Source organism: Pungitius pungitius, chromosome 18, assembly GCF_949316345.1.
Source record: "Pungitius pungitius chromosome 18, fPunPun2.1, whole genome shotgun sequence".
In the NCBI taxonomy this organism is placed as follows: Eukaryota; Metazoa; Chordata; class Actinopteri; order Perciformes; family Gasterosteidae; genus Pungitius; species Pungitius pungitius.
In genome coordinates, this window is record NC_084917.1 from 11,704,279 (window position 1) to 11,731,235 (window position 26,957).

Below are 26,957 nucleotides of genomic sequence, written 5' to 3' on the forward strand. Positions count from 1 at the left end.
CCCCCCTCATTCCCTGCTGCCAGGTCCCCGCCGAGACGTCGCGTGCAGAGGAACTCGAAAAAGCGAGTGACCAAGCTCCTTAAATAGAACAGGAAGCCGCCAGTGCCACGGTGACAGAGTTCAGTGTTACCATGGAAACATGTCAGTAAGACGAGGAGGACACTCGAAGACACAAAAAACACAAAAAAAAGGTGAAAGGGTGCCACTAATGTAGTTGTTTTTTTGTACCTGCATGTTTGATTTCAGCCACCCGCTCGGTTGGTTCTGTTTTACTGTAAAGCTTCTGTGCGCCTCGTTAGTTTTTGTATGCTTTTTACTACGCTGTAGTGGAGCTGCTGGCAGGTCGGGGTGAAGAGCCTCCACAGCGAGCAAACTTCCCATCGGCAATTTCTGACCACGCGCTTGGAAAAAGTCACCAATGGCCAATAATGTCTCAGCATCTGCGCGTATCACCGGTGACACAAAGCCACCGTGGTGGTTCTGTGTGAGACCTTCGGACTGCGTTGGTCTCTCTGCGGCTCCTCGTGTGTTTGTTCCTGCTTATGATGAAGTTTGCATGTCTGAGACCTGCTCGTGTACAAAACCAATTTTGTAAAGGCCGAGTTGCTGGTGCTGAAGGAGGTTTTGTTGTTGTTGTTGTCTTTTTTTTCTTCCAGTCGGACCTCACGTACTTTGACATTCCACAAAGACAGAAGGCCGGTCCACGCGAGGAATGAACGCACCGGCGATTGTGACCATTCACAATGCGGCACGTTTGTATGAGCAAATGCAAGAGTGTGTGTGTTTTGAGCGAAAGTAATGATTTATTTTTTATTATTATTATTATTATTAATATGATTGTTTTATATATACAAGAATGCACCAAGTTTCCAGATGATTTTTGTTGTTGTTTTTAAACTCATAATGCCAAGTGATTAAAAGTGTTGCTGTAACAGCCTCACGTTCATTCTCTACCCTTCGGCCAGTATTGTTGTACAGTCTCTTTCTCACCTCCTGTAATGACCAATCAGATTAAACGTGGTGGGTCGGATTTAGCTGTTAGCGGATGAGGCGTTTTTTGTCCGATGCATTTTAGAATGATTTGTTTTTTGTCTTGAGTCTTGGATGTTAAATGTCTTTGCGCCCCGTGTGAAGGAACACAGGATGTGTGCACTTAAAACGGCGTGACGTCCAGCTGAGGAGTTTTGTTTCCCAACGAAAGCCACTATTGACGCCTGTTGGTCTTGTTTTGTATCTAAATGAATGGATAGAATTGTGGGAGGAAGCTCTTCAGTACATGAATGCACTGCCAAACCACGTCCACTTTCTTTTTTCACGCTTTGCCACGGCCTTGCATCTAAAGTCTTATGATTGTTGATGATTGTCTTATGATTTAAAACAATGTAGCCTAAGCGGACTCTCTCCCTGGTCCACGGCTTCGTCTTTGTTCCCCCCCCAAAACTCCATGGTTAGTTTGGATTATTTTTGCTCTTTGAGGGCTGAATTCCCTCTTTCAAGGATACCAGATTTTAGCCCTTTTGGTACAATTCACATGTACTTTACTGCTCCCTTTTCTGCAAACCGTGCTACTGTGGTTAAGAAATTTGAATGTATATATGTATGTATGTATGTTTTTTTTTTTGTTTTTTTATAACCGGTTCCAGATATCCATTGGTTTCCACTCAATTTCATGTGTAAGGAAAATTCCCCCAGAGACTTGCTTGTTTTGTACAAGTAACTCCAAGTGAACATCAGGTCCTTTTTCTGTAGCATTGTACGACTGGGTAACGTTTCAATACAAAGGCCTTTATCTGATAAACCATTCAGAAAAAGCCCTCTTGCCTCAGTCTTACACTCCACTACGGAGCAACAGTCCGTAGCCAAAAGGACTCATGTTCAGTATCCCGCCCTGTAAAGTGCACTGCAGACTTTTTTTTTTAATGAATCTGCGCCTAAACTACATTTACCTGAATTGTCACCATGTAATGCTAACCTTTATGAACCTGGGTAAAAAATAATGACAAGTAAAGAGACTTGATTCACGGTTCACAGGAAAGTTGACGGATTCATTTTCATACCGTGAGGAAATGAATGGAAACCAATGGCTGCTTGAGACAGCAGGAACCACGCGGTCAAGAAAAGCGTGAAGCACATGTGATTTGCGGTGAAACAGCTGAAAGTTGGTGTATGTCTGCTTTCCGACCTGCTGCCCGGCTAAGGGCCACAGGTGGATCCACCTGTGGGAACTGCTGCCTCCAATGACCAAAGCAGGCTGCCTGCTCTTTGCTTTGTCTTTCTGTGAACTGAAGGATCAAAAAGGCAGTGATTTATTGTCTTTAAAAAAAAAAAGACGCACAGGACTTGACTTGTCCTCGCAGCACTTTCCCATCCGCCGACTCCCGGTGCAAAGCGAGCGGTTTGCGTGGAACACACTGTAGCAACTCTGTGGTAAACGCTCCATCTTGTTCCTTTAACCCCCCTCCCGTCTGTAAATCTACATGGCAGCAGATGTGCTTACTGTAAAGTTATTGTCGATGACTCGGGCAGGTAAAACAAACAAAAAAAGTGATGTCATACTTGTACAAATGAAAGCTCAATAAATAGAAGACTTGAACAAATGTAAATACTGTGTGTCATGTGTCCATCTTTTTTCCCCTTTTGATTTAACAGTAAGATGAAGGCTTGAGTAATTTCAAATCTCTCCAACCAGTCAGAACCCAGTGTGCATTTTATAGATATGAGGTATGAAACAGAAATCATCATGGGAGTGATAAGAAACACATTTATTAGATTAACAATCATACAATAAATCAAACGTATTTCAATTGTTTTTAGTTTTCAGCATAAACTAAGTTAAAAGTGCAGAGTCAGGTGTTGTGGTCAAAAGGAGAGTTCCGCGACCTTTTGTTGCCATCAGCGATCCTTCCTCCGGGGCTCTGTGGCTTTACTGAGGTTTCCTGCCTCTTGTTTCAGGACGCTCAGAAGAGACTGGGAACTCTCCAAGATCTAGATTTGGGAAAACAAAGTCTTAACAAATATACTGCAAATCCCAAAAAGTAGAAGCACAAACATGACTTATATACTGTAAAGGCAATTAAAACCAGGGCCTGTCTTGTTGATCTTTAATAAGAACAGCTTTGGAGGTTCTGTTTGGAGTGATTACTGGGAGTGCTCAAGGAGTTCAGCATCAGTAAGTGGGATGTGCCTGTGTGAGAAGAATCTGCAGCAGAAGGGCAACGTTGCGGTGTGTTGCAAATACAAAAAGAGAATGCTGTACTGAAAGAAATCAGTCAGTTCACCAGCTTGTTAAAAATGAACCGGACGAAATGTGTTAATTAAATCTTTGAGATTCAAGAGATGAATCTTTCATAAACGATTGTGATTATTTACTCCATAATGTCATGACTTTACACAACTTGTTTTTCCTCACCAAAAAGGCTGTTTCCATTTGGAAACATAGCTGCTTTGAAAAGGCACATTTCCCTTCATCTTAAAACGTATCTGTGGACTTGATTATTTGCTATATTCCTCACTCAAAAAAGGATTGCTTTATTTCATCAGATGATAAATGCTGAAACATTTTTAAATGGTCCAAAAAGGTTGTTTGCTCCAAAGCGACAATAACTCAGACGGTCCCTCCACACACCTTGGTGTACGCAGCCTCGGTCTCTGCGATGGTGCGGTCGAACGTGGTGCGGGCGACAAGTCTTTGTGCCAGGCTCTCGTTGACTCGGCTCAGCTTCTCCGAGAGGACGCGGATGTCGTGCTGCAGCCGCTCCTTCTCCTCTTCCTCCAGCTTGATCTGACGGTTCAACTCCTCCCGCTTGGAGCACAGGTCCTCAATACCTGACGGAGACAATACGCTTTACTGCACTGTGTGTTTGCCTCCATTGTTGATGTAAACAGAGAGAGAGATTATTAGAGTATCTAAATACATTCTTAAAACCGGTATTGGACTATATATTATTGTTGGGGCACTTTTAAACATGTCAAAATATTACCAATACATAATTATTAACCTTCACTTTGGGTCTTGCAGAACAGAAACAGGTAAACAAGCTTCTGGTAGGGAAAAAGTATCACAAACTGAAAACCTCTCTTTCATTTAGGTATTTTAGGGGTGAGAAAGAGACTAACTACTCCATTTGTGCAGTATTATCCCAAAAGCAGCTTTAAGAACAGATCAAGGAGACAGGTGACAACATGTAACGTAAACTACGTTTGGACCCACAATTAACTTATCAATAACCTCAACAAAATCACACTCATTCCGAGTGACTTAAGTTAATTGTGTTATCGTTAAACTTGGTGTAATATTGAATTCTGCGCACAGCGTCGCCGAAATGGTAAACTGCGGTCACCGTTAATCCCCAGCATCTAACAACTAACGTTGACTAACGTTCCTCCATCGATATAATAGGTGAGTGACAAGATAAATAAAAACTTACACTTGACCAGTTCATTGTTGTAGGTCTGCAGAGCAGCAGCTTGTTGGGTCATGTTGGATTTTTAAATAACGTCCGCCTAACTGTGAGGCTAAGCTTTAACCGCGGCTACTCCTCCACTCCTTAAGCTAGCTAACGTTAATTCATTTAACTTAACGCTACTTTTTATCTATCAGATAAGCGCGCCAGGGCTGAGTCACTAATATATTTCAATATACAGATGCCTTTCCCAAAAAAAAGGGTTTGAACTAAAGTTAAGTACCCGTAGCAGGCGGGTTTCCCGGGACAACAGAACCAAATATATTACCGGAAGCGGTGCGCTTCTACAAGCCATTCAGGATGATTCTTCTTCTCTGGTTTGTAGGTGCTACAACCCCAATGTTGCTGCTCTTGCGACCTCCTCTGGCCGTCATCTCAAACTGCAAGACAAGGCAATGCCATTTTAATTACTCAAATGTTTTGGTTAAGTAAAAGCAAGAGTGTTGCAATATCGATATACTAAAATCATGCAATACATTTCACTAAAGTAAAACTACAAAATACCGAAATGGAAAAGAAGGCTGATGTTCTGAAAGTAAATTAAAGCAGAAATTTTCGAATTATTTCAATATTGAATTATACTTATTATACTTAAATGTAGTAACATTTTAATTAATTGATATACCACCCCAGGGTCCAATGTAACCTATAAGACACTCAGTTAGGTCCACCTCGTTAGCAGCTGTCTAATACAGCAATTCCTTCCTTCATGAAGGTTAAAGGCTGAGAGCTGTTGATTAAACTGATCATTCTGGAGGATGTTGTTTGTGTTTTTGTTGAACTGTGTTGCATTATATGCAGAAATATAGCCTACAGTTAACACACACACATGGACAAATGTGGACTAAATTCTTTAAAAGCATGCAGAAAATGACGAAATACCCTTATTGCAAGATTGTATGACTGACAGATGAACGGGTTCACTTGTACTTGTATTTTTCATCTGAATTTATAGGGCAACTAGTAACTAAAGTTATCAAAGAAATGAGTGGAGTATGTACTATTAGTCTCTAAGTTGTAATTGAAGAAAAATTAAGAACAAGAAAATGGATATGCTCAAAAAGAGTATATTTACCTCAAATTTGAACTGAACTGTTTTACATGAGTACACGCAGGCTTACTTAGTTACTGGCCATGTTCACTGTGTATTGCACGTTTAATAAGTTCACATTGAAATGGACGCCCTATTTACTCATGTTAACAGTTCCCCGTTATTTAGTCACTCTATAGTTACTCAAAGAATAATGATATGGCACATTGAGTTGCACTGGTGGTCACTACTGTGTGTTGTAGTTTCCATGAATGTTTGTCCATAAGAGGAAATAACTGAAAGCAAAGTGAAAAAATACTGTTCGCATAAGTCTCTTTCCAGTGGTGAAGAACATGCATGAGACATGAACACAGATGAGAGAGATCTGAACATCTGCAGAGTATAGCTCAGTGAAGACTTAGCAAAGGATCATACCTGCTGACACAACAATAAGACATGATCACATTTGACAGTAACACGTACAGGGAGGCTTTTATAAAGGAAGCTTATTGGTTTAGCCAGTTTTACCACCGTAAATCAAGCCTTATATCAGAAAATTCTGTTTAATGAATCAAAGTTAAATAAGCTATAATAATAATATAATATAAAGCCTAAAGTAAGCATTTACAGTAGTCTTAATATCAGATATTTTGAGTTGCCCTATAATGAAAGCAAAAGTATTACATTACCATGGCTTTGTTCTATTAAAATGCCATTTGTGTTTGCATTCGGCTGATGGATATTATATTTGTTGATGTTCTATTCTTGGGCCTCTTATCTGTACGTTTGAATCATTCTATAGGGCTACTTGTGCTGTAACATAACGCCCGCCACTGTGATCTTAATATCTAATGGGGTATTAAGATCACAGTATTACCCACATTAGTATTATAATTATTGACATTATAATAAACAATTTTATTCCCAGGTGAAGTATTACACCGGCGGCACATCGACACATGTGACGTAAACGCGGGTGGGCGGAGTTTACGTCTAGGCACCATGGCTTCGGTTGGAACCGAGGTGAGTGTTGTGAGCATTATCTACGCTAAGCTTGCTTTACTTTCTAAATGTTTTAGGGGCCTTGGGAAATATGTTTCGCCCCTGGCAGCGAGTAACCCGTTTGTAAATGAGCAAATTGTCGGCGTCGGGGTGTCGCGTTGTCGTAAATTGGCCGCTGCCAGCCCGCAGTCTCTTGCTTTTGTGCTGGACCGGAGGGCAGCTGAATGTGCAGGAAGATGCTGCGCCCCGGAACCTGAATTGTCCGTCGGGTCGCGTGGTGGGCTTTGGAACCAGGTTTAGATATTCATGGTCCGGGCTCAAGTCAATGTCCTTCTTCTGTCCAGTTTTAGCGGTTCAAAATACATTGGAGATAGATATGCGTGCAGTTTTGGCCCACGTTATTCGTGGTTGTAGCTGTAATGTCGGTTACCCGCTCACTTGCAGCTCATTTGTACACTGCTGTTTAGCTAGCTGCTAGCAGCCATGCTAGCTAGCAGACAGTGCACACTTTCTCAAATCCACACAAAACCCGATTTTTTTAAAGATTTAACGTTTTTCTTTGACGGGCAGAGGCAAATCCCTGTGACGTGTCACTGTACGTATTATGCCCGGCTGATGCCATGGTTTATTCCATGAGGCTGTGGAGTGTGTTAGCTTCATGGTAATTGATGCCGTCAAATGAAGGCAACTGTGTTGCCTGCAGCCTCCCACTGTAAACATACGGCGCGAGCTTAGACCGGCTCTGATGATCAGTGCACGAATACCTTTTCACTTGAAACTTTTTTTTACTCTCGCTTTTTTTATCCCCCCCCCCCCCCGCTTTTGCAGTATTGTCTTTGTTAGCTATATGCACTTATGGCCATGGCTTTCAGTGGGTGTAAACCGGTGCAGGTCCGGCTGTGACATGACGCTATATTCTTCTGTTCAGGGTTTCATTCCGAAAAGATGAACTGGTGGTTCGGCTACAGTGGCACACTAGTGTGCAAATGGGTCTGTGTCTTTGTTTCTTCTTTTTCCTTTTTTTTCTAAGAGATCCACACTTGTTCGGCAGAGGTCGCTCCAGCAGCGTTGGGAGGGAGGAAGAGGGAGGTGTGTGGGACATCGAGGGCAGTGTCGTCTGCACTCAGAACTTTTGTCTTGTGGGATCTGTTGATGCATTTGAGGGTGGCTTCACACAAATGGCCAAAAAAGGTCACAGATATCATCACACACCTCTGGTGGTATCTAGCCATGAGGGTGGTTTTGGTTTCATTCTTTGATGCTTTCAGCTATTGGTCTAAAAATGTTGCCTACTGCTTAGCGCAAGTTTTAAAAATGTTTTTAAATTATCAGACACCATCATGAGTCTTTACTGGATCTATTATTCTCCCAAATAAATTCACTCAATCACAACGGTTAAAGGGAGAGGACTGTAGGAGCCATTCAGGATGTTTGTGTACTACATGGCGTTTGGAACCAATCTCAGGCTGGCCACGACTTGAAATCTCTCTGTGAGCGAGTGAGGAACAGGATGTTCTCCCGCACCCTGGCGTACAAAAATCGGTCACTACAAGGAGGATAAATAGTCCTAGTTCTGCTAAAACGATCAATTATACGACCGACCAGAATATGATATGATCGGTGCTCAAGTTACTTAAGAGCTGCCCAATGACATCTGCCATCTTACAGCACTTTGTAGTTTGGCTTTCTTGAAGAAATTGTACTTTCTTGATTCTTGTTACTCTTGGTTCGTACCCTCTTGGTTAATTGTGCTTATTGTTAGTTGCTTTGGATAAAAGCGTCAGCTAAATAAAAAATGGGGTCAAGTTCCTGTTTTTCAAATGCTCTTTGACTATAAAGTATAATTTCTTTTGATAAAACAATCAGCCATTACAGCAGTTGAAGTGTGTGCTGTTCTGCTTTCCAAAAAAAGGACGTGTCACTTCTTGTGTGACGGCCTCAGTTTGAACAGACTACACTTAAATAGCTGGGAAAGATAGCGTTTGGCTACCCAGAGGCAGATTTGCTAAACATTGACAACAAGTTACTTTACAGCAAATTTAAATTGTACAGCACCATCCTTAATGTTTAATGGATTTGAGCTTGAAAGCCTGCGTATCCATAAACTACTGCATGTCAGACAGATGTTCCTGCGAGCGTGCATGCGTCCGTATGTGTGTGTCATGTCATTCAGCATTGGGTTTGTGTGTGAATGCATACAGGAAACGCAGCAGGAGACGAGGGTCGGTTGAATGTCGAGCAGTTCTTTTGGCTCTTGGAGGTGAAATACAGTTGGAATCCACATCATGGGCCTTGTAGTAAGAAACCACCCAGCGGATGTCATGTCCCCTCAGGAACAAACACAGAGTACGGGTCTGATGGTGCCGACGCGTCACTAACGGTCATAAACAAACAGACAAGCAATTACCACAACTGTGATAAATGTGAAATATGATCAGCGTAAACCCTTTTTGAAAGACATCCGCAAAGAGGTTACAAAAAGGGGATGTGTGTGACACGCAGTCGTAACTGAAAGATCATCGCTGAGGTAGATGTTATTCTCTGGTAGGGCTTGTCCGACCGGTACTGCGCATGTGTAAAAAAAGTGAGATGACTCACTTGTTGGTCATTTCCATCAAAGCTTTTGGACGCAGCGATCGTTTCTCCAGAACTGATTGTGAAAGTTGCAGAGCAGGAACCTGCAGATTCGTGACCTTACTGTCATCTCTGTAGCCTTTTGGTTCCCACAAGGAGACGTGCTCATCTTTTTAAACCTCTAGGTTGGTCCAGGACGGTCCATGGTGGTCACAGCTGAGACGATGCAGCTGTATAGGATGTTTTGAGTTGACTAAGACAACAACTCGTATTTTCTTTTAATCAAAACGACAAATATTATGTCACAAGCCCCTGTCAGTTGATGCCCCGCCCCCGAGGCCAGATCACGGCCAAACGTCTGAATGTGAAGAAGAAAAACTTTGAAAATATAATATTTGAATTTGAAAATATAAAATCTGCAACCGAAAAGAGTAACACACAGAAGAGGATATTCTAACATTCTTTTCAGACCCTTTTCTGAATAGAGCTGAAGCGCTTCATAATGTTACTCAATGTAACCTCGCTACATTCGCTGTTGGCGCTCTTATTTAGCCACGCTGACCTAAGCGGCACACAGGTTGCTCACAGCTTCCTCTAAACTGGCACAAACATTTGTTTAGCTGGACTAAAACAAGTTTCACATTGTAGTGCTGCAGGCTCCAGTTTTTGTTGTTGTGTTAAGCTCATGGTCGGCCTCTTTTGGGTCTTTTCACAGTCATTTGTGTTCACTGCCTTTTCGCCTTTCTTTTCAAAAACGTATCTAGTATTTGCAGATTTCACAGTATCTTTACGCCATTGCAGCTCTACCGTGGTTAGAAAGAAGTTATTTCTCTTTTTTTGTGCTTTGAGTCCTGAAAGTTGGTCAACCTGGGCTCGTATGTCAATACAAGTTTGTTCTTCATTGTTCAGTTGTGAAACAGGAGAAGCTATCAACATCTCTACATCTGCATTCCTACATGACTCCATACAACACTTTACAAAGTGACTTGCTGCTACACAGTAATTTCTGGTAACTTTTGATGGGCAACTTTGCTATGGACATTTTAGAGACTAAATGGGTGATTGAAAAACAATCAACCCAATATTATGATAAAGGAAGCTCACTCCCTCACATCACTGCGGCTGACTTTGCTTTGCCTTGCAGACAAACGAGTCCTGTTCAGAGGTTCGGGTGTTGCCAACCATTGCAAATGTTTCAGGCTTCTCAACGACATCCCATTAGCTTCTGGGGCCTTTATCTTCGTCCTCCTTTGTCCTCCTTCTTCAGTCAGTGCTCCTGAGGGTGGCTGTTTATACACACCCACTACGAGGTCCTAAGAACTGCCTTAACTTCACTGACCAAATATATTTCCATTCACAAAGGTAAATTAAAGACTACAAAAAAGAAAAGAAGTAAATGGTTCTGACTACAGATGACCTCAATGTTAGTGTGTGAGATGAGATCAGTGGTAGGAAATGGTCCTCCAGTCATATTCACCTTTCAGTCTTTACGTGGCGAGTGCGTTGCGGTGGACATCTCCGGTGGCAGTGATCTGTGGTGCTACAGTTTGAACGGACTGAGCATGCTCTGTGGAGACCCTTCCGGAGAGGAGCGCCGACAGAGGGAGCCACCAGGTCACATGACCGGTGAGATGCATGCAGGGAAAGAAAAAGGAAAACTGGTCAACACGTTCTCTCTCTCTCTCTCTCTCGCTGTTCTCCCCTTTCCCTGTCTCTCGAACACTCACACTCCCTCACACCCACACAGTCTCTCTCTCTCTTCCTGTGTGACGCCTTCATCTTCTCAATGGAGGCCATGAGAAGAAAGCAGGTATGATGCTTCTTGGAGGCACATTGTGGAGAAAACACGTTTGCTTTATACTCTTAACCCTTGGCTGGCTCTGAGTGGTCCGAGGAGAGATTCCTTGTCTCGCTTCTCCCTTCCTTTTAGCCCTTTTCTATGAAAGTTGTCAGTTGGTTTGAGCTGTTGCCGTCTTCTGGTTGAGATGGTCTCTCGGTTCGTAAGGTGCCATTCCCAAGGCCGCTGCCTTGCCAGCAGACTGAATGCTCTGGATGCCCTGAATCAAGGACTTCATCTCGAGGAGCAGGGTGTTGTTTTCTGGTAGCAGAGCCGCTGTACGAGAGGCAGATTCCAAGTGCGTCTTTGCTGGGTTCTGTTGGAGAGCACGGCAGCTGTATTTAGAGCAACCACACAACGGGAAATATGATGTAACGTGTGACCTCGAGGAAGATCTGGAAGCTACCCTGATAGCACATTTTAGATCCAATGTCCTGTTTGCGCCCTCCCTCTTGGTTGGTAAATAATGGTGTCGGGGGACTGTACATCTGTGCAGCTTCGGCTGTTTGATGAAGAACGTACCGCAACACAAGGCGGGTGCATGTTGGTCGCCGTCAGTGTGAGAATCTGTTTAGTGGCTTTGATCTTCTCTGCGGCTTTCTGGCTGAGGGCAAGTTCCTGCATCAGTCAGTTTGTACAATTAATAAATGGCCAGATTATGTATTAGCTTATTCCTGCATTTTATGCAAAACAATGATTTGGTCTTTTGTTGTTTGAATTGTTGTTTTTGGTATACTTTTTTCCTTTTGTGATTTGGATTAGTGGAGAGGATTACAGCGTGACTGATGCAGATTGGGAACATTGCGATTCCACGGTCTGTGTAAGATCATTAGACGATACCCAGGAAGTCCATAACTGGTGTTGACAATGTACAATACCAAGAATGTACTAACAAATTTCTGTAAAACGGGTGTTTCCAGTTTTGAGGAGCTGCAACTTAAGGCTTTCTGAGCCTTAAGGCCTTCTGATACGGATGGGAAAAACCAAAAGAAACATTTGTGCAGATTTTGACAATTACCCTCTAATTAAAGTAGACCCTGCTTCACTTTGAGGGTCCATAAGGCAACATGGTGTGGATTGCTACCTAATAACTCATTAATGTTTTTTCAGGCTGTGTTAAATGAAGTTAGGTAGCATTCTATCTCATTTGGGTGTTAAGCGCTGCCTGTGCGTGTGACGAGTGTGTCAGCTCGTCACACGCACATGTGTGGTGCTTTGTGTGTTCATTTTCGGGCACCCTGCAGCAGATCTTAAGATCACATCAGTGTGAACATCCAGGCCTCATTAGATACACCGACCACATTGTGTTGTTGGCCCGGTGAATGATTGAAGCATATTACATATAATCGATTAAGGCTTTATTTCAAATAACTAAAAGGCTTATTATCATTCTTTTAATGGGCTACTTGTGATCAACACTTGGCACCTTAGCTGCACATTTGGACCTTCTTTAAGCAGCCCTCACGTCCACGTGCCTCCAGACCCCTTCGTTCCCCATCTAGTGGAAAACTGCTGCAATGGCTGCGCAGTGTCAGTAAACAGCCTGGTTGCGAAATGGCGGAGATCTGCAGACAGGCTTCTCTGCCTCCCCCCCCCCCCTTTCCTTTCCGTCTCATGTGTGTTCAGTTCCACTTTCCACCACTAGGGGGAGGGCTGAATCTGGTGTGTTGTTTTGGCTCTTTTTGTAACTGGCTCCCCTCAATCATGGAGAAACAGAACCGAAGGAGCCTTCATCCCGTCACCCTCACATGTGCTCACGAGCAGCCTTGAGATCAGACGCCACAGAGGATGGTTCCGGACCAGACGTTCTTTGGGAAACCCTCCCAGACGTTGTGCTCCTGGCTGCCGCCTCTTGGCCTGACCTTGTTGCTGTGTGAAGAGGTGCATGTTCATGTTCGACTCAGGGACTCCGGACCACGTGTTTGGCGAAGGATTCGGGGGGCCCGGTTGCGGTGGCTCGTTTAGTTGGGGAGTCGGTTGTGGGAAGGCTTCGGGACAAACGCTGTCTGTTAAATCTGAGGATTTGACATCTGGAGCCTTTGGAGAGGAGAGTTGAATCTGTTATAATGAAGCTTGTTGTGATCTCTGTCCCTGGCAGGTCTTGTGATTGACACCAAAATGTTCCCTCTGCCTGTCTTGTGACAATCAGTGGCTGCATTTACCACTCAATAGTAAAGACCCTGGACATAGGCAGCCTCAAGTATTTGTATAGCTGCTTAATTCTGCTCGGTTTGAAAGCCACAGTTGGCCAAAGGGACTGTAAACCTTGCAGTTAGGTCCTAAACTAATGCTGCTTCAAGGAAACACAGGGACCACTGTCCTTTTTGAGATCTGATCTAAAATGTAAAGACTTAACTGGGTGGCTTGAACAAGCAACGGTGGACCCAAAGAGAAAGCAAAAGCATGGGTTAATAATGTTTCTCTATTGGGGCCCCTTGTTTGTCCTTCGCCCCTCCTTCCAGATTGAGAATGCGATTGCCGGTCTGCTCAGGCGGAGGAGAGACTTTTAGATTTCCTGCCACTTCGACCGCTGCCTCCTGTGAGCTGTAGAGACGGTCTGTGGGTGGCTGGGATTTCTTTTGAAGCTCGGCCGTGCTCTCCGGGTTGGCTGTGGCGTAGAAAGAGAGAACACAGACAATGAAAGCGACGGGGGTCGCCCTCATTGTCTCTGCTGAATCTCTGGTCTTTGAGTCCGACAAAGACGCCTTTACTAAAAGAAGCCGCGTTCGGTCTATCGGTGGACGTTGGTTTTATTCACACACCAATGCTTGGGCCTGGATTGTTTTGTGATTATCTTTTTTTGATAGAACACACATTGAAAGCAATTTTAGCTGATGTTGTTAGATGTTAGCAAAGATTCTGCTGCTTTTCTCTGTTAATACATATCTATATCAATCAAATATATTTATATATATGATCCTAGTCTCGGCACATTAGCAACATTTTCACTTAACATTGATATGAATTAGAAAAGCCTCAGAATGTTTGCGTCCTTTGCTTGATTAATGACCTAATCGCTTAATTGATTATGAGAAAAAAATTGTCAATTAATTGTGGTTGCGCCGATTCCAAGAATTTAATGCATTTTGGTTTCCTTGGTACAAATGTTTTAAAGACAATCCCCTGGGATTTGGGAACTTGTGAGAATTATCAATTGAGTGAGAAGGTTATGGATTATATTGTGGTTTCCCTTGACATGTATTCTTTTGTCATCAGCCCGCTGGTCTAGCCAAGGGCAGCGTGGATAAGGGTGCATCCACAAAGAAAGAGGAACATGACGCCGCAAGCAACGGAGAGGAGAGACCAGGTATTAGTCAAATCTAACTGGAAAGCACTTCATTTATGAAAATAGTTTATGTTGTAATTTGCTTTCACTTTTTTTTTGTTTTCTACAGAGGGAGACAAAGACATAGCTGCTAGACTGTCCTCTTCCCCTCCAGCAGAGACGATGCTGAACGGCAGCGAACGTGACGCGGCGTGGCGCAGGAGCAGCCCGCCGCGCGGCTCTGCCACCGGCAACAACAAGACTTTTCTGTTGCGCAACGAAAACGGCGCGCTGGACGCAGAGTTGCCGCACGGCTCCGTCACTGGAAGCAACGGATTCATTCTCACTAAGCAGCAGGACGAGGACGCCGCCTCTGCGGCGAAGCCGGGTCCGGGAGTCTCCCCCCACAGGACTAACTGGTTGCCCTCGGGCTCAGCGACGGGGGGACACAGGGCCAAATCTCCCCCGGCGGCGGCGTCCGGGTGCGCACAGAGTTCAGGCACGCTAAGGACTGACCCCAGTACAGGGACTACGTCAGGACAGGAGACGTCAGACACTAAGAACGGCACGGCCTCGTCTCCTGTCCCGGTTTCGGCACCCGTCATGATACACAGGGCGCGCAAGACCATGTCCAGACCCGCTGTGAGCCCGGCACAAAAGGTAAACGGGCCAATCGTGAGGGATTCCTGCTCCTCTTTCCTATTACTATTTTGAAAAGATTTATGTCAATATTATCAATCATCAGTATATACTACGTCTCACACAACTACATTGCCATTCAAAGTAGGAGGACTTAATCTGCTGCTGGGTTTTGGAACCTGTCTGCAGGAGTTTTCTCCCGTACCCCCTCGGGAGCGTTGGTGAGGTCCAACACATGTTGGTAGAGATGACTGGATAACCCTCACCTTTTAACTTTTTAAAGTCAACATAGGGTTTGGGTCATGCATTTGTGGAAGCCAGTCTAGTTCTTCCACCCCAAAGTTGGAAAACTTTTAATTCATGTAGGGAATGAAACGGGAAAGAGTGTTTTCCCAACTCTGGAGACAAAGTCTCAAAATCACTGACTTGATGCAAGAGGACCTTGTTTACTGTAAGACAGTGGTCTTTTCCAGTGTGACTCCCAGTCATGTGCACATAACATTAGGCTGAAAATGAGAGAACGTGTGACAGATGGAATAATCAGCGATCCCAGTGACAAATAGACTTCAAGTAAATCCCTTATTTTTGAGGTATGACAATGACCATAATGGATTTGCATTATTGTTCTCTGCAGCTTCTTAACCGGGAATTAAGAGAAGCAAAGAGTGCCAAAACGGAGACTCGTGTGGACTCGCAGCAGCCCTCGGCTCAGAACCATCTACCTCAGAATAGCCCGGATAGTCCAGCTTCAGCACCAGCTGCTTCATCACCAGTACCTCCGGCTGCTCCCGCTACACCTCCGGCTGCTCCCGCTACACCTCCGGCTCCCGAGGATCCTTCGGACCCCCCTGCTTCTGCGGCTCCTCAAGCAAGTCCCACTCCTCCGGCTCCAGCCAAGCTTCAACTAGGTGAGACAGACATCCCTGACTCTGTTTCAGAGATGAGCGACCAGGTCAGAGCGCTGCCTCCATCTACGGTTTGGCTGTAAACATGTGTGTTGTTCTCTTGTGCTCTAGGTCCGTACTCGGGAGGGTTGTCGTTACGGAAGAAGAAGAGGAGGATGGGAATGTACAGTCTGGTTCCCAAGAAGAAAACCAAAGTGCTTAAGCAGAGAAGTGTGCTGGAAATGTTCAATGAACTGCGAGAGTCCACCAAGAGCTCTCAGGTCTTTACTCCTCAAGTTTATCAAAGCAAACACTTTTCAGGGCACAATGTTAAGCAATAATAAGGTTATCAGGTACGACAGTGTGTTGACCCGAAAGGATGCTCTCTGTCATCCTTTAAGACACACGTAGAGGACACCAGTGTCTGGGACCCCGCCCTCTGCCTTCATTTCTTATTCGTATGCGTTTGCTATAGAAAAACTAGCAACAGGGTGCCAGACCGCAAGCGCGCCTTTTCTTGCATGCTTTGTTTTTAAATGTCAAACATGGAGAGAGAGATAAATAGGTGTTTGTACCAGAAGCTCTTTTTCCGTTTTCAGTCTCATAAATATAGAAAATATGTGGAAAGAAATGTGAGGAAAGAAATATTATAGCACATTTTTCCCCAATTAAACTGTTGTTAGGTTTCTCTCTTTCACCAAACTTACCTTAATTACTGCCTTAATTGTCTTGTTTGCATATTATAAAACACACTTCACTCCACTGAAATAAAGTAAAGCTCACCAAAACCCTTTTACCCTGTCAGCACTTTTCTAGCTGCTTGATGAACAGCTGGGAAAGAAGCGGCTCAGCCCTGAATCCTATTAACTATTTCATCCAATAGACATGGCTAAAGTGGACAAACGAGTCATAAATGAACTGGACTTAAACAACTAAAATCTGTCTAAAGCAGACAATCATCTAATTTTGTATATTATTTAAATGTTTTATTGTTTTATGTAACATTTCATTTGAACCAATAATAATGAATACTTTTTATTGCCGTCCTGTCTGCTCTTGTCTCCCAGGTTAAAGAAGTAGCGAACATAAATGGCGAAAAGTTTGAAATTGCATCTGAAGAGGAGGAGTCCGAGGAGGTGGAGTCTGAGGAAGAGGAGCGACAGCAGCCGACAGAAGAACCCGTCTGCACCGTCCAGGAAGCAACATCGGATCCCGTCTCTCAGGTGGGAACAAACAGTTTCTATCCGGCTGTGATAAATGTGATCCTTTTATCCTTAGTGTTTAGGGTTAAAGCAGATGGAGCTTTTCTAATTGTTTGAGTCAGGCAGTTCCCTTTGGGAAAGCAATAAGTAACGTGCAGAATAATGTGGGTGTTAATTGAGTCAGTGAGAACAACACAGAATATATTGAAACATTTCAGATGCAGGTGGGAGATGAGGTGGAGTCTGAAGAGTCCGGAGAAGAGGATGGAGAGGAGGAAGGCACGGAGTCCGACCTGGTAAGACGGGCCATCGCTAACCAGCCGGCCTACTTAGGAGTGTCACATCACATCTTGCATCATCTCTTTTGAGTGAAGACAGAAGAGCTTGAAAGTCATCTGTGTGTACGTCTGCCTCAGAGCACGGAGTCCAGTCTGAAGAAGAAGTTGAAAAAGAAGATGAAGAGCGACGGCCCGTGGCTCAGGCCGTCCAGGAAACGGAGGAGGAGGATAAAGGTCAAAGGTGATTGTCACTCCCGCACCTGTCCAGAGACATCAAGGCGCTCACCTGTGCTCCCGTGCCTCGGGAAGGTAGAACAGGTTGTCCCTCGATCAGAATCAGTGGTTTTCCTTGTCAATGTGTCCCAGCTTCATCCTGAATTGCTCCCAAAGGCAGTACAGTTTGTGTGTGGGATTCGTTAGTAAAAAGGACTCCTGGTGGGGAGCCCCAGCGCTGTAGCTTTATATTTATGGAATGCAGTATTCAAAATTCATATACTTCAAGCAACGCTTTCCTCAGGTCTGGTGACCTTGGTGAGTTTAGTTCTATCCATAATGGTAACTACTCTTATTGATGGCGGAACAAAGTTCTGTTGAGCAGGCGAATGGAGAACAGAGATTTATGAAAGCTGTTTTAGGATTTAATATGCACTGATCAACGGGACACAGCGTGCAGACATGCTGCATTCGACGTGTTGTGAGTTAGTGTTGACTTGTTGCACTACTTTATAGATTTCTGTGTTTCTTAATGTTGATGACTTGAGACACTTAAGACATTTTACCATGTTCTTACTGAACACTTAGTGTCTTACTGTCGTTGTGCTCAGACCTGGAGGCAGTCAATCAGCCTGAGGCCTCAGCTCAGGCCGAGCGGGCCGACGGGGAGGAGCGCACGCAGCTTTGCTCACTGGAGTCCGTCAACCTCAACGAGCCCCAGGAGCCTACGGCCCCCCCACAGAACAAAGGTGGGATCTTGTTTAGTACCAACAAATATGTGCTTGAAGCACAGAGTATCGTAAAGGGTCATTTGTGCATGGAATGCTCATTCAGATTTGTTCTCTTGTTTACTTACTTATGATTTCCTTTTACATTTTTCATAAATACAATAAACACATTGTGCAGATGCTTGTGTTTCAACAATCATTTAAAAGAATAGAAGTATAACTTCTAAGCGCGACGACTACTTCTTCCGATCCAACTGAACCTGATTTAAACTGATGCTGATGCTGCTGTCTCTCTTTGCTCGCTAGCAGACACATCGGGGTCCCTGATCGAGGAGGCTCAAGAGCTTCCGCTCTGCAGCTGCCGCATGGAGACGCCCAAGAGTCGAGAGATTCTCACGCTGGCAGACAGGAAGTGCATGGCCACGGAGAGCGTTGACGGACAGCTGACCCGCTGCCAGGGTGCCATACTGAAACATGAAATGATGCGTCCCTCCAACTCGGTTCAGCTGCTGGTCCTGTGTGAGGACCACCGCAACGGCATGGTGAAGCACCAGTGCTGCCCCGGCTGCGGCTTCTACTGCAGGGCTGTGAGTGCTCATCGTCTCTGTCAATGTCGAGGCTTCATGAACTCGGGGCTGCTTTCAAGCGTCTCCAAAGTGTAGAGCCATTCATGCAACCCGTTCTTCCATATTTATATGTTTGACTGCATGTGGTTTTCTGTGGAGAGCATTACTAAAAACATTAATAATGAGTACTTTTACTTTGTCTCCCTCTGTTTACCACTTCACTATTCATTTGATAAAAAACTGAGCTCCACAAATTTACAACAAGAGAACCTTGAGGTGCACCTCTGCATCACCCAGCACTGGACCTGTGTTGGGCTAAACTTAAATGGAACTATAGAATCACGCCTATAAAATAAATCAAAGACTGCATGACAAAGGATTTGAAAGCACCGGTTCATATGAAAACCATGCACACTCCACAGCAGTGTTGTGGAGGCCTCACATGAGAGGTGCCTGCACAGTATAGAGATCCCTTAAGGGCACAGCTGCATCCGTATGAATCCGCCAATACAGATCATTTGGTTTTTCACTCGGTTCTGGGTCAACTTTTCACTGCGCTGTTACTTGGATTGAACACTGTGGATGTGTCTTGCTGTCATCCTGCACTGTGTAACACTGCTCAGAGGTGGAGGCGTCCCCTCACGTCATCAAACGGTACCGTTTGTTTGAACCATGGCCCCTGCGTTGAGTAAAGAAAATAAAAGTGATTTACAGCAATACCATTTTTAAAGCTGCTGAATTCTAAATTAAGAGCGTATCTATAAATCAATTAATTGATAATACGATGATACAATCTGTGTTTTCCCCCCTTCTCATAATAATCTGGTTTCCTGTGTGAACACGGTAGACGGTGAGGACCGTTCACTTACTGTCTTTCCGTTGCTTAGGGGACCTTCATGGAGTGCCAACCGGACCTCAGCATCTCTCACCGTTTCCATCGTGCTTGTGCCTCGATGCTGAAAGGTCAGAGCTTCTGTCCCCACTGTGGAGAGGAGGCCCTAAAGGCCAAGGAGGTCACCATCGCCAAGGCCGACACCACCTCCACCGTGCCCCCCGCGCTGGCGCTCGCGCACGGACCCGCTACGCCCGGGGTCCCCGAGGGCCGAGCGGACACCACCACCGGCAGGTAAAGGACCACCCGGGGAGTCTGAACTCCCAGGGAATAATGCTTAGCAGCCTCCGGAGGAATATGTACGAATAGCTTAAGAGGGGCAATGAAGTATGAATGAAAATGAATACCGAGCCCCAAAGAACCGTCGGTGTTGCTCCACACACCTAAAGAACCTTGTTCTTTTCTTCCAGCTCCTCTGTTCCTGCGTTGGGGACGGAAGTCAGCGGCAAGGCTGATAGCTCGCTGTCGGCTTTTTCCGCACACACACTCGACACCTCCGCCGTTGCCGGGTCGTCCAGGACCTCAACGCCGCCGTCCGGGCCGGCGGTGCCACCCGCAATCCCTCCAGGACCGCCGAGAGAGACTCTGGAGAGCATCCTGGTGGCGCTCGACACGGAGAAGTGCGTCCTTCCTGTGGCCGTAATTCTTCAGAATGACCGAAAAGCCTGCAGCTTTGAGGAAAACGTGGACAGCCCACTAACTATTTCTTTTGCTTGTGCGTGTTTCAGGCCAAAGAAGCTGCGCTTTCACCCCAAACAGCTTTACCTCTCAGCCAAACAGGGAGAACTGAAGAAGGTCCTGCTCATGTTGGGTATGTTAACCTTACATCTTCCTTCATGTTCTACGTGCTATGTTTAGCCTTGTCAGTATGCATCAGAGGTTTTCTGTGTTTATCCTCCAGTGGACGGTATCGACCCTAACTTCAAGATGGATTCTCAGAACAAACGCACTCCGCTCCATGCTGCAGCGGAGGCCGGCTACAAAGACATCTGCCACATGCTCGTGCAGGTAACAGTCCTGCCCTGTGTGTATTCCTGTGCTAATATGAGTAATAAGGTTGGTTTTAGATCTTTAGTTTTATGTTTTAAGATGAGAAATGTCCCACTGTGTCCTCTCAAAAATGCCATACTCTCAACAATGAAGGACTATGGCAAGCTCTCCTTTGTGTCCTTTTTCACTTCAGGCGGGAGCGAACTTGGACATGTGCGACGAAGATCAGCGCACGCCCCTGATGGAGGCCTGCGAGAACGACCACATTGAGACGGCGCAGTACCTGCTGAGAGCTGGAGCCAGCGTCACACACAAGGTCAACCTGCGCTTAGTATAGTCCTCTTTCAATTGTTTGTCAGCAATCACATATGTTCTTATGAAATACAAAAAAATGGAAAAGAAGCTTATTAATTCCAGTTGCTAGAGTGACAGTAATTATTTTAATCAAATTTCAATTATCAATTATTAAGTCAATTCAGGTCAATTATTTTCAATCAAATGCATGTGTTTGTATTTGTCTCATTTTCATAGGATGTTGAAGGATTCACGTGTCTCCATCTAGCTGCAAAGTCTGGCCATTACCACATTGTTGAGCATCTTCTGTCCACAGGATTCATCAACATCAACTGTCAGGTTGGTACCGTTTCCCATTTTCAAATCAGCCATTTTGATCCCCTCAGTGAGTTCAGGTTTATTATAGTCGAGATACAAGATACCCCCACCATCGATGTTGACCTTTGACTGATTTAAAGGGCTCAGTAAACCCTTGGGTCACATGTACTTAAATCATTTTGCTGCCAAAATGGAATATGGCCTGTGAGTGTGGACAGTCCTGCAATACTGCAATAAAAGGATAGTTTGACAGTTTGACAGTTTGACATGCCTCCTTCAAATGCACTTTGATTCCAGAATATTAGATTTAGACATACTTTGTTTGAAATGACTACTGCATGAAGCTATCCATTGCATCAGTGAAGACACGGCCTTTCCTCGGATGGGCAAAGTGGGAAAAGGGCAGTTTGATATTTAGATATAATTGGATGGTAATGTTTGCGCTTTAGTCAGCCAATCAGTATCACTTTCCCATCAGGATGACGGAGGCTGGACAGCCATGATCTGGGCAACGGAGTACAAACATGTGGACCAGGTGAATCTGCTTCTGTGCAAAGGTGCCGATATCAGTATAAGGGACAAGGTATGTCTCCGGAGTCCGTCCACTGGTGTCTCATGCATCCCACATGGATCAAATATCGGTTGACTGGCTGGTTTGTGTTTTTGTTGTCCAGGAGGAGAACATCTGCCTTCACTGGGCAGCGTTCTCTGGCAGCGTGGAGATCGCCGAGCTTCTCCTGAACGCCCGCTGCGACCTGCAGGCGGTCAACATCCACGGAGACTCTCCGCTACACATCGCTGCTCGGGAGAATCGCTTTGAATGCGTCACGTGAGTTAACGGCTCCAGGAAATAGGAAGAGAAAAAAAATCTCGGAGATGAAATGGAATAAAATGAGATTTGATTCAATAAAGTTTCTCCAAAGTGGCTTGTTGTTGGTAATCGTGAGAATGTGCTCTCCTCAGGCTCTTCCTCACTCGGGGAGCAGATGTGTTTCTGAAGAACCGCGAGGGAGAGACTCCACCGGACTGCTGCAGCCACAACTCCAAGGCCTGGGCCGCCCTGCAGACCAACCGGAGGGAGAGGGACGCCAGGAGCACCAGGCTCTCTCCAGTGGAGGCCAAAGTCCTTCAGAGGTTGAAATTTTGCCTTGAAAATTGTGGTGTTTGAGGAAAAAAAAAAAAAAATAAGGGAGGGAGGGGGGGTGTCTTTTGAAATGCGTATGTGGCGTCGGATACAGGTCTCAGGGCTCGTTAGACAGCAAGGCGCTGCGGTTTGACCCCAGCGTCTGACCATCTGATTTGTTTTGCTCTGTTTACAGTGACATCGCTCTGGGGCAGGAGAAGGTTCCCCTTCCCTGCGTCAACTCTGTGGACAGTGAACCATACCCGGATGACTACAAATACATCGCCGAAAACTGTGTCACCTCCCCGATGAACATCGACAGGAACATAACGCACTTACAGGTGAGTTAGAAACCGCTTCGTCCGCTATTCTGCAGGGAATAAATGGATCTATGTGTCAAGTGATCAATAATAATCTTCCCTTCTTCATTCTCAGTACTGTGTTTGTAAAGAAAACTGTTCCACCAGTATCTGCATGTGTGGGCAACTCAGTCTGCGCTGCTGGTACGACAAGGTAAGAGACTTGCACCCACCAGTCATCTTTAACAAGATGTACAAATATACAGTTTAGTGTTTACTATCTCTTGATGACCAGGGGGGACACGTCCTGTGCATACTGTATGTCCTCATATAGGTCATTTTTTGTTGTCTTTTCTAGAGGGGTTGTCTGCTACCTGAGTTCTGTCGCGAGGAGCCTCCTCTCATCTTTGAGTGCAACCATGCGTGCTCCTGTTGGAGGACCTGCAAGAACCGCGTGGTGCAAAACGGAATCAGGTACTCAAAACGTAATCCATGTAAAATACAAACAAGAAAAATGGTCTCCTCTGAAGGTTATCTTTCCTTCTCTCAAGTTTCTTCTAGTTGTGTTTGCTTGACAGCTTTAAAACTCACAACTTCTGTAGTGTAAGAATTGTGTTTAGAATTTTGGGTTGTGATTATCCTTCATAGTTCTGGTTGGTGTGACGGTAATTATCTGCTTCAGGGAGTAATTATGATTTTAGTGCTAAAGGTGTTTGTGTATCTTCCAGGACCCGGCTTCAGCTCTTCAGGACCAGTAAGAAGGGCTGGGGTGTCCGTGCAGTACAAGACATACCGCAGGGGACCTTTGTATGCGAGTAAGTCCCGTCTCTCAGATACGACACTGCTCACGTTTTGTATTTTGGTTTTGAACCACCATCCGTGTAATGCAGCCACAGCCTTGCATCCTTACTCATCTGTCACAACACAGAGCAGGGAGGCTGTTTGAGAGCCACGGCCCCTGATGATAATAATACTAAAAAAACTAAAACGTGCTTCCCTCACACATGCACTGTTTGCATCCCCTTACAGATGGTAGCAGGATTATCACGCTCAGAAGTGCTGACGATGTCCCCGAGGTGTTTCTGCCGTTGTGCCAGTCATTAGCCTGCTCATTTATTCAAACAATATTTCATAGCTTTAAAAAAAATGTAATTACAACATTAGGGTTAGAGTGTCATTTCAGAAAAGGCTCACACCTGTAAAACCGACCTTTATTTTTTCAGTTGTCAAGAAGTCTGGGATTTTTTTCACATCTACTATTGTCCACCCCTTAATGATTAGATTAGATTCAACTTTATTGTCATTGCACAGAGTACAGGTACAACAAAAAGCAGTTTAGCCTAAAGTGCAACCAGAAGTGCAAGAGAGTATATAAAGAGCAGAGTATATATAAATAAATGTACAGTGTGAAATATACGTGGGGCAGTATATACATTAAGCAGCATGATTGTAAATATGAATCACAAGGTAATGCATATGTGGCCTAATTGAAGTGCAGAATGATCGGTGGCTGGAAGGGCACGTGTCAGTGGGAGAGGTGTGGGGGCACCGTGGAAGAAGCTGTTCCGGCTTTGATACACACAACACTAAATCAGTTGTTTTTCATCTTTTCACTTCACTCACGTCACTTTTGCTGTCCTGCAGCCAGATTTCTCTATTTTTACCTTTTCAGGATTATAATAATTTGAAGCTTCATGAAATTTGCATTGAATTTATCAAATTAAACAATACGTCTGACCACTACAGATTGCAGTTCCTTCTGAAGAAGTAACAATGTGATAAACGTATGTTTTACTCGTTTTTATTGTCTTAGTCCCTAATAAAGCATCTTGCGATTATGTGATGTGGTAGCTGCGTCACTACATTTAAAAAAAACAAAAAAAAACATCTGTAAAGTTCAGCAATGCACGATTTTAAATACACACATAAAAAAGTGAATCTGGAGGCCCAGTGGAGGCTGCATATGATTCAGGGTAGCTGGTGAAGTATTGGTTCAGTCCCTCACGCTCACCTCACTGTTGCTACGGTAGCTATTTGGTTTGTTTATGGAGATGTCTGTGGTAAAGAACACCTTTTGGGTTCAGTGTCTGAAAAACACATGAAAGGTTTTTACCAGCGAGGAAGCACCTTTGAAGCTCGGTATCTCAGAACTGCAGTCTTCGATGGTAAAACCTTAAAGATTCCCTTTCATGAAATGTTGACGTGTGGTAAACAGCATCAGCGGTGAAATGTCTGCAGCTACTGACGGGTCGCCCGCTTTTCAACAGGTACGTTGGTGAGATCATCTCCGAAGCTGAAGCAGAAATGAGGCAGAATGACACTTACCTGTTCAGCCTGGATGATAAGGTAAAGTACTAATGCGTCGTTACCTTGACAACATGCTCTAAAATAATTACGATTGCCTAGTTACTATTCAGACGCCTCCCATGAATTCTTTCAGTTGTGCACTTGCAGCCCTTTTTTTCCTAATTTATTTTCCCCTTCCAGCCACAAGATCTATACTGCATCGACGCTCGTTTCTATGGAAACATCAGCCGCTTCCTCAATCACATGTGCGAGCCCAACCTGTTTGCCTGTCGAGTGTTCACGACCCACCAGGACCTCCGGTTCCCACACATTGCCTTCTTTGCCAGTGAAAACATCAAGGCTGGAGAAGAGCTCGGGTAACACTTTATTACATTTTTTTTTATCAATTCAAGACATTATGTGTTTTAGACCCCCTCCCTCCCCTTTCCCTACCCTGGAAGTAGGATTAAGGCAGGTTTGGATTAAATGATTAGCGCGCTCTCTTCTTTTTCTCTCAGATTTAATTACGGCGACCACTTCTGGGAAGTCAAAAGCAAGTCGTTCAGCTGCGAATGCGGCTCTTCCAAGTGCAAGTACTCGTCAGCGGCCATGGCCTCGCTGCAGGCTGACAGCACACCGGAGGGCCGGCAGCAGCCCAGTGCGTCCCCCGATACCAGCTCTTCTAACGGCCCCACTGGCCCCTCCTAAAAGCCCCCCCCCCCGGGCTCCACCAAGCGGATGGGACACTCGAGGACACCTGTGCGATGCAGCCCGTCTGAACGTTAATCGATGAACTCGTACTCGATCTCCACTCCTGATTGGAACCACAGACCTTCTTGACAACCCGTGAAACGACGTCACATAGATGCACAATCAAATCGTGGAAGAACTTGCTGCTGCTTTATTCCAGCTTGTCACAGGGGACAATAAAAATACATTACATTCTTTATATGTCATACACAATGTCACGCAATACTGGGAAGGAGGACTGTGCCGTCTATTTCTTTTATTTTAAGATAATGGGTTTAAAATGTTATCTGGCTTTTTTTAATCACGTCTTCATCATTATGGAACTCTGGGTCGGGATGAGGGTATCGTTGTCTTTTGCAAAGACAACCTCAGCATTGGGCTGGGTTTAACTTGTTTGACCTTCTGCGGTCCTTTATCATAAACCATTCCAGCGAGAGTAGCTGATAAATATTGAACTATATTGCCACTTCTTTGTGTCCCTTCCCCTTGTTGCAGTGTTTGAACAGACAAGTCCAACATTCGCCACCATAGTTGATAAAAATTTATGAATGAACTGAAACGATGGGAAAGACAAAGGCGTGGCGCATTAAAAAGTAGACCGTTGCGAGTATAGATTCTCAGAGAGCGAGAGATGCTGTACCATTCCTCAAAAACGAGGCGTTTCTGTTGTGAATAAATTGATTGGCTGTTTTATTACGCATGCTGCCACAGCTGTGGAAGATTGGATTAAACTGAAATAGTTTAAAACAAAAAAATGGTGCTGACAAAGATTTTTGTTTTCATTTTTATTACCCAATTGAACATAGTTTGTAAGATAAGAGAACGTTTTACGTTTTTTTGTTTTCATTTAACTCCACTTTTCTAAGCGTAGTTACTGTAGTTTGGCTATTTTTGTTTCATGATTTTGCTGAAAGAAGCCAACCAGTCATTTTAAATGTTGTTAGTAAAGCGGTGACTCTTGTGCAAAGTCTTGAAAGGTATAAATGACAAAAAAAAGGTTATTATAATGCAATTCATAACTTTCTGTTACATATTTCCGGACCGTGAACCATTCACCTAATTGGTTGTATCTTTTTCAATAAATTTACTACTAATGCATTTATTCTGATATGCGCTATTTGCTGCAGTGTTGTGCCTTGGAAGGCCAGCCAGGAAATCCCATCGCCTCTTTCTCCAGCTCAGTCATTTTTCCTGATTTTGTTAATTTCCAGTGAGACTTTTTAAGCTCTTTATCTTGTCAAACACTAACACATTACTGAAAGATCTGAAGCCTGCAGTCAGTTTGACCCTCCACGAACCGGGCAGCCGCTCGGTTTTTGACAGA

At 44.5% G+C, this 26,957-nt stretch overlaps 2 protein-coding genes across 6 annotated transcripts; one reads left to right on the plus strand and one right to left on the minus strand.

Moving 5' to 3' along the window:
* Nucleotides 1-2,738: 2,738 nt before the first annotated feature.
* ssna1 (Sjogren syndrome nuclear autoantigen 1) lies at nt 2,739-4,767 on the minus strand. Its single transcript, XM_037484077.2, has 3 exons — nt 4,428-4,767; nt 3,626-3,825; nt 2,739-2,985 (listed from the first exon to the last, which is right to left on the minus strand). The coding sequence occupies exons 1-3, from the start codon at nt 4,477-4,479 to the stop codon at nt 2,893-2,895; spliced, it is 345 nt and encodes a 114-aa protein (XP_037339974.1). The 5' UTR covers nt 4,480-4,767; the 3' UTR covers nt 2,739-2,892.
* A 1,684-nt stretch (nt 4,768-6,451) lies between these two features.
* On the plus strand, nt 6,452-26,731 carry ehmt1b (euchromatic histone-lysine N-methyltransferase 1b). Of its 5 annotated transcripts, none has more exons than XM_062558828.1 (26): nt 6,452-6,516; nt 14,123-14,213; nt 14,302-14,831; nt 15,445-15,718; nt 15,827-15,975; nt 16,762-16,917; nt 17,115-17,192; nt 17,313-17,415; nt 17,999-18,136; nt 18,422-18,702; nt 19,569-19,807; nt 19,984-20,193; nt 20,302-20,384; nt 20,475-20,581; nt 20,757-20,879; nt 21,095-21,196; nt 21,654-21,758; nt 21,850-22,004; nt 22,139-22,309; nt 22,495-22,639; nt 22,734-22,811; nt 22,956-23,071; nt 23,326-23,412; nt 24,865-24,943; nt 25,085-25,260; nt 25,402-26,731. In XM_062558828.1, exons 1-26 carry the CDS (start codon nt 6,496-6,498, stop codon nt 25,589-25,591), a joined length of 3,987 nt encoding a protein of 1,328 aa, XP_062414812.1. In that variant the 5' UTR covers nt 6,452-6,495; the 3' UTR covers nt 25,592-26,731. The 5 variants fall into 5 exon arrangements, with proteins under 5 accessions (XP_062414812.1, XP_037339972.2, XP_062414813.1 ...); XM_037484075.2 differs by lacking the exon at nt 6,452-6,516 and adding an exon at nt 10,772-10,879 and having other exon boundaries at nt 18,425-18,702; XM_062558829.1 differs by lacking the exon at nt 6,452-6,516 and adding an exon at nt 10,772-10,879 and having other exon boundaries at nt 17,121-17,192.
* The last annotated feature ends 226 nt before the right edge of the window (nt 26,732-26,957 follow it).